This window comes from Lactuca saligna, chromosome 8, assembly GCF_052625555.1.
Source record: "Lactuca saligna cultivar CGN05327 chromosome 8, ASM5262555v1, whole genome shotgun sequence".
NCBI lineage: Eukaryota > Viridiplantae > Streptophyta > Magnoliopsida > Asterales > Asteraceae > Lactuca > Lactuca saligna.
In genome coordinates this window covers 88,771,287-88,778,367 of record NC_136424.1, presented here as the reverse complement: position 1 = coordinate 88,778,367, position 7,081 = coordinate 88,771,287, and the positions used below count along the sequence as shown (strand labels likewise).

Sequence of the window (7,081 nt, the reverse complement as noted above, 5' to 3'; positions counted from 1 at the left end):
TTCGATTCATGTGCATTTTCTCCAAAAGTTTGTAATCAGATTGTACAACGTAATCCTCTGAGCATTTCTCACAAACCCACTGCTTATTATTGATGTGTTTCCTCAGAAAGTTCTTTTTCATCCCGACGAGATCTCCAAGCGTGTGGCAAGGGTCATGGTGTAAACTTTTGGGTCCAGGACACACGAAAACCTTTTTCTTCACCTCCGGTGAATCCTTTTTTAACAACTTCCAAAAGTTTGTAATCAGATTGATGTGTTTCCTCAGAAAGTTCTTTTTCATCCCGACGAGATCTCCAAGCGTGTGGCAAGGGTCATGGTGTAAACTTTTGGGTCCAGGACACACGAAAACCTTTTTCTTCACCTCCGGTGAATCCTTTTTTAACAACTTCCATGGCACCTTGTGACGCCTCCGGTGCATCTAAAGATCTTGATCTCACTGTAGTAGCAACGGGGTGTTTGGTTGGTGTTTGTTTGACAAAACAGATGGACGAGGGTGGTTGGAGTGGTGTTTTGCGTCGGCAGTGGGTGGCAGCCCCCACTGTTGGGTCTTTTTGCTTCGGTCAATAGAAATGAGGGAAGGAACGGAGGCGATGGTTGGTTGTCGGAATTCCTTATGTAAGTCGATACAATATCAAATGAAAATGGTGGTGGGTGTGGTTAGTCCAAGGAAGATGCAGACACGGATTTGAACAAGTTTCATCCATTTGTGTATAACACTTCTGGTCAAGTGACAAAAGCAACTTACTTTACAAGCTTGTTGGAGAGGTTTGACTTTCAAATCCAAATTAGAGAGAGAGAGAGAGAGAGAGAGTTGTGGGCCCCTCTTATTATTATTAATTATTAAAATGTAAAATACGTGAGCTGTCATAAGGGGTAACCGAGTTACCCCTTCGTTCTTTTCAAAAAGGACGCTTTAGACCCGACACAATCAACTTTGTTCCCTTAAAAAACACAAAAATAACATTAGGGACTGAATGAGTCAACCGTAATAAGTTCTTGGATTATATGTTCATTTTCCCTTTTAAAAATACGTATCGTTTAGATTAAATTTCAAAGTAAAATAAAAAAGAATACAAATTGAATTATCAGAGTTATTATCTTTTTTCCTTTTTGTTTATATTTATGTAATTTTGTTACTTTATATATATATATATATATATATATATATATATATATATATATATATATATATATATATATATATATATATATATATGTGTGTGTTCAGGTTTATTTGAGACTATTCTAATTTTGTGAGACGGTGAGATCAAATCTAAAAATAATTTTAAAATGCAAAAAAATGGAGAAATCCAAAAATTCTTTTTTTAAATATTATTTTCGGAACTTGAATTAACTAAAAAAATAAAAAATTTTAAAAAATCCGTTTTTTTTAAAATACGTAAAATATTCTAATAGAATATTAATCTGTACATATTCTAAAAAATAATTTTAAAATGCAAAATAAATGGAAAAATCTAAAAAAAAAGTTTTAAATATTATTTTTGGAACTTGAATTAACTAAAAAAATAAAAAATAAAAAAAATCTCGTTTTTTGTACATATTCTAAAAAATAATTTTAAAATGCAAAATAAATGGAAAAATCCAAAAATTCTTTTTTTAAATATTATTTTCGGAAATTGAATTAACTAAAAAAAACAAAAAAAATGCGTTTTACGGTTTCACTAAATTAGACTGTATCACATGAACCTAATATATATATATATATATATATATATATATATATATATATATATATATATATATATATATAATAAAAATTTTATTAGAAATATTAACATGTCACCCTTATTAACGATGTGACCCTTATTAGCGGCTGGAACTTACAGCCGTCAACACCTAAAAAAATTTAAAAAAAAAAATTAAAAAAAAAAAAAAAAAAAAAAAAAAGGAAAAAAATCCGGATATAAACAAAATAAAAAGGTAGTTACCATATTTATTAAAAGAAAATATAGAAAATATGATACATGTTTTACGACCGGAAACCCGTATTACCGGTCACATAAGGATGAGCGGTTGTGCAGTCTTAAATTAGGAGTTGGGACTGCATGTTCCCCTATTCATACGTCCAATCTCTCTCTCTCTCTCTCTCCAGTTGTGTCAAGTACTTATCTGCGGTTACTGTTCAGGTAAATCAATAACTCGTTGTGCGGCTGTTGTTGATTTCTCCGGTAACTTCCGGCGAAGTAGCTTGACTTATCGTAAAATCACTTAAAATCAAGCTAATTAATATTTGGAACTGTAGTGATGTTGGATCTTAATCTGAGCATTGTTCACGAAGACTTGGTGACGGATTTTCGAGGGGATGTGGAGGAATCAGCCACTTCAAATTCATCGGTAGTGAATACAGAAGGTTGTAATTCCAGTAATGTCGTTGAGGGCGGCGACGAAGACTCCGTTTCTGCTATCGGTGATGAAGACAGCTTCCATTGCTTCAATTTTGACATCTTAAAGGTTGGGGACACTGGTGCTCTGCTCAGCAACAGTAACGATGAGGATCGAACAAGTCAGACTCAGGCTCAGACCCGGTCCGAGTTCGTGACTCGGTCACTTTTTCCGATGAGTCATGGCGGAGGAAGTTTCAATCAAGGGAAGCAGGTGAATTCCTTGTTGTTATTCCCTAATAATAACGAGTTGCAAGAGATGAGATCGATACCAGTACAACATCAGAAGCCGACTATACAACAAAATCAAGTCGGGAAGAAGAGTAGGAGGGGACCTAGGTCTAGAAGCTCACAATACAGAGGAGTTACCTTCTATAGAAGAACTGGTAGATGGGAATCGCATATCTGGTTAGTTCCTGAGTTTGATTTTATCTTTGTTAATTGTTTTTGACATTTCTGTACGTAGCTTTCGTTCTAAATTATTCCTGTACACCAATGTGTTTGATGTAGGGATTGCGGGAAACAAGTCTATTTAGGTAATAAGGATTAATTGATTGGCCACCTAATTCTTTCCCCTTTTAGTAACAAATACTTGCTTGTTCTTCTTCAAACATCTGACCAATTTTGATTGATTTTGATATTTGTTTCTTTAGGAGGATTTGACACTGCTCATTCTGCAGCTAGGTATACAATCTGATGTTAATTTTCACATCTTCCTTGTAACCTTTTCTCGTTATACTCTTCAAGCTTATCAACGGAGTTTAATTGTTGATTGTTGTGATATCCAGAGCCTATGATCGAGCCGCTATCAAATTTAGGGGTGTTGATGCCGACATAAATTTCAATCTCTGTGATTATGAGGAAGACATGAATCAGGTTTTCATCACAACTGATAACCTAATCGATTCAATTCAACAATCAACCTCTTTGTGTTTACTTTGTTCTTCTTGTATTATTATAGCAGATCAAGAATCTTTCCAAAGAAGAATTCGTGCACTTACTAAGGCGCCATAGCAATGGGTTTTCAAGGGGAAACTCAAAGTACCGAGGTGTGACCATGAACAAATTTGGAAAAGGGGAGACTTTTTCTGCATCTCATTTTGGTAAATCTCACAGATTTTTATTTTTATTTTTTAAATTTCAACGAAACTCAACTTTCTGTGTAATATGATGCAGGAAACAATCACAATCTGGATTTAAACTTGGGAATCTCAACTCCTACAAGTCTCGGAAAGACTTCTACTAGGAATGGAAACTTAGATCATATGCAGCTGAATCATGGCTTTCATGACATTAGGAGATTACAGGTAACAATTTCGTTCCACAAAACAAAGCAAATTGTTTTTCATTCCAACGGGATAAAAAAACAATTAACTTTCATATAACAGACAGATAACGGAGCTACAACGACGCTTAAAGGTCTACCAATGATTTCTGATCATCGTCCACCATGGTCAGCCGTGCATCCTACCTTCATACCCAACCATGAGGTTAATTAATTATCTTTTATGTAAATTTTTAGTTTCATATGAATTGTGTTTTACAGTTGTTATAATTAATTTAGATATTTATTAAAGTTGAATTATTTACAGGTTGGAACAAGAAATAACGGAATGATTAATGGAGGGTGTTTTCAGGGACCCACCAACTGGGCATGGCAATTGCATGGTCAGAGTCAAATCCCAACCACATTTTTGACTGCAGCATCATCAGGATTCCCATCTCCGGCAGCCACAAACTCTTTGGATTACTACTACCAGATAAGGCCGCCGCCATCCCCGCCACCAGCACCACCACCTACCCCATAATTTCCGGTGATTCTTTTGAAATTTTGGATTGTTTCGGTTTCCACATACATACACATCACCGAATAATTATCTAGCTTCTTTCAATTTTGGATTGGTTGCCATGCCAGGTATTTGTGTTAGTTGTATGTTATGCATTAAAAGTTGTACATAAGCTTTTATTTAAATAAAGGGGATGCGATCATCCGTATTGCCACATTTTGCTTGTTTATTTGGCCAATGGATAACTCGAAAGGTCAAGTTGAAGGTTAATTGGACAGGGATTTGCCACGACTACTCTTTTTAATCTATGAATGAATTATATTGTTCGTCCCTTAATATATTTGAATTTGCAATTTTACTCCCCATTTTGTTTTTATTTGATGTTCTAGTAGGGTTTTTGGTCCATGTTTAAAATAATATTACTATTTTTATGCTAACTATGAATGTTATTTTTGTAATTTTGCTCCTAAAACTATATCATTTTTTCTGGAATACTGATAAAAAAGTTACAAAAACCTCAAGTAAGACCAAAATTGCGTAAGAGGATATTTTTGGATCAAAATTGAAAAACCAGCTATAGTCAGGTACCAAAATGGCATTTTTTTTTATTTCTAGCGTAAATGACAATGAAGTATGTTTCGTGTGAAGGTTTATTTTGGGTTGTATGTTTAAAATGTGTATTTAAGTGTTTATAAGTTAAAATTTAGTTGTTAAAGGTGATAACATATAAAATGAAAAACAATTTTTATTTGATTTTAATATTCACATGGAAAGATATAATATTTAATGTTAACCTGTATCTGGTTATTCATTTTCAATGACACAAAGTGAGGGAATATTGTCAATGAAATCCGATGTTATCCACGCTGCGCTGATCTAGATTGAAAACTTAGTTTAAGGGAAAAACAATCCTGACATCTCAAAACAAAAATTATTATATTTAATTGGAGAAAACAGGTGTTATATATATTAGGAAGGTTGAATATACATGTAGTTTTACACACACTTTAGAAAACATAAAAAGACAGTATTTAAAACACATGTTCAAACAATCAAACTTGTAGTTATCAATTAATTTTACACAATGACTATTATAGAATATAGATAATCTTACAAAGAGTGAACCCGTTTTTTTCAGACTATATACAAGAATACAAGATGTATTTGTGTTAAAAATAATTAATTAAATTCTATTTGAGTAATTGACAGGTTTAAAAATATATTTTAGTAATAACAAAATAAAACTAAATATTATTGCTATTTTGGAATAATGACCAGATGAAAGTTTATAAAAAACAGAGACTTTATTTTGGTTTAATACAATCTGAAAATAAAATTAATGTATTTATTTGTAGGGAAATAATTGATCCAAAATAACAACCAATAACACTTAGAGTCTATAAGAAGTAATGATAGTGGGGGACACCAAAAGAAAAATCACCAAGTTAGATGGTATTTATAACATCAGACGTTGTAGTTGACAACAGGAACACGATATAATTAAGTGACACACATTGAATATAGAGACTATTAAAAAATAAAAATAAATAAAATAAATAAAAAAAAAAAAGAGTTTTCTCACAAGACATCCTAAATAATTGCTAAAAATCACTTGAAGCAGCAAACTTTACCTCCAATAGATGAAATAGTTTTTAGCCTCCTTACCTTTTTTAATGAAATGCAATTTTAATTTAGTCTCGTAACGTTTTTTGTTAATGCAATTTGAATTGTATTAATTTTTTTCATAATTTTTTTTATTTTAAAAAAAATGTGGGATGAGATGGATATAAAAATAAGTATTCCATATATGGTATGGAGGTGAAAGATACACCCTCAGCAAAGAGACTGTGTTATACTCTTATTTCACCTTTAATCTTTTATTATGGGCCACGTAATTCTCTTCCTCCATCTTTTACCCGTTCTTTCAAACCACATTATACATTTATACCCCTCTTTCAGCAATGTAAACGTTCTAAACTTCTAATGCATGGTATAAAAGTGAAAAGAAAACACACAAGGGAGAAGAAGGGGAGGGAGATGAGAGGGAAAGAGGCAACCGACAACGAGTGTGAAAAGCATGGGATCAGACCTAGGCATAATGTGCCCGTTGGATATGTTATAGGCCATGTGGTATACTCTCAACGAGGCAGGTCGTAGTTGAGCTGGCCACGAACAACGGTCGTGCACACCACCCTGTTGTTTCGTGGCCGGTCGTTTTTGTGTAGCCTCGTGTTCGGAATAACAAAAGCAAACGCCCAATAAGATTGCGGCCAACTTTGACCAACTGTTTAGCCGTTCAATGGCTAGTTTATTTAAATAAAAAAAATAATAAACAAAAATTTAACCAATTTATTTACTTATAAATATCACACTTTTACCCATTATTTTTTACATCATTCTTTTCTTTCTCTATACACAAACTACACACTACAACTTCACAATCAAAAACCATGGATCCCAACCAAAATACCCCTCCAAACTATAGAAATCGCAACCCAATAACGTTTTTGCGTTAGATATAACCCCTCGCCAATTCCCGATTATAGACTCACCTCAATGCGGTTTTGTCAAATTGCTTCAAACCGGTTCTCCTATCCAACAAACACCACTTTTTCAATAACAATATCAACATTTTCCGACCTTCCAACAACAACAAATCCAGCAACAATACCAACAATTTCAACAATTCCAACACTACAACAACTCCAACAATAAGCATCACAAACCACAATAGCCACCAATTTCACAACCACCACTTTCATCAGATTTTTTTCAGAAACGCAACCTTCACCACCACCTCAACCAAAAAAAAAAAAAAAAATTGGGCCGACCCTCCACCATCCAAGAACGGGTCCCATTGACTAAAGACGAAGAAGAAAAGTTAGCGGATGT

The 7,081-nt window shown here is 33.5% G+C and overlaps 1 protein-coding gene across 2 annotated transcripts; it reads left to right on the top strand.

Annotated features, from left to right (window-relative positions):
- The first annotated feature begins 2,066 nt into the window (after positions 1 to 2,066).
- LOC145011295 (ethylene-responsive transcription factor RAP2-7-like) lies at positions 2,067 to 4,477 on the top strand. Of its 2 annotated transcripts, none has more exons than XM_078969996.1 (8): positions 2,067 to 2,810; positions 2,913 to 2,938; positions 3,056 to 3,086; positions 3,191 to 3,278; positions 3,367 to 3,505; positions 3,579 to 3,709; positions 3,791 to 3,892; positions 3,995 to 4,477. In XM_078969996.1, exons 1-8 carry the CDS (start codon positions 2,266 to 2,268, stop codon positions 4,208 to 4,210), a joined length of 1,278 nt encoding a protein of 425 aa, XP_078826122.1. In that variant the 5' UTR covers positions 2,067 to 2,265; the 3' UTR covers positions 4,211 to 4,477. The 2 variants fall into 2 exon arrangements, with proteins under 2 accessions (XP_078826122.1, XP_078826121.1); XM_078969995.1 differs by having other exon boundaries at positions 2,068 to 2,810; positions 3,364 to 3,505.
- Positions 4,478 to 7,081: the final 2,604 nt, after the last annotated feature.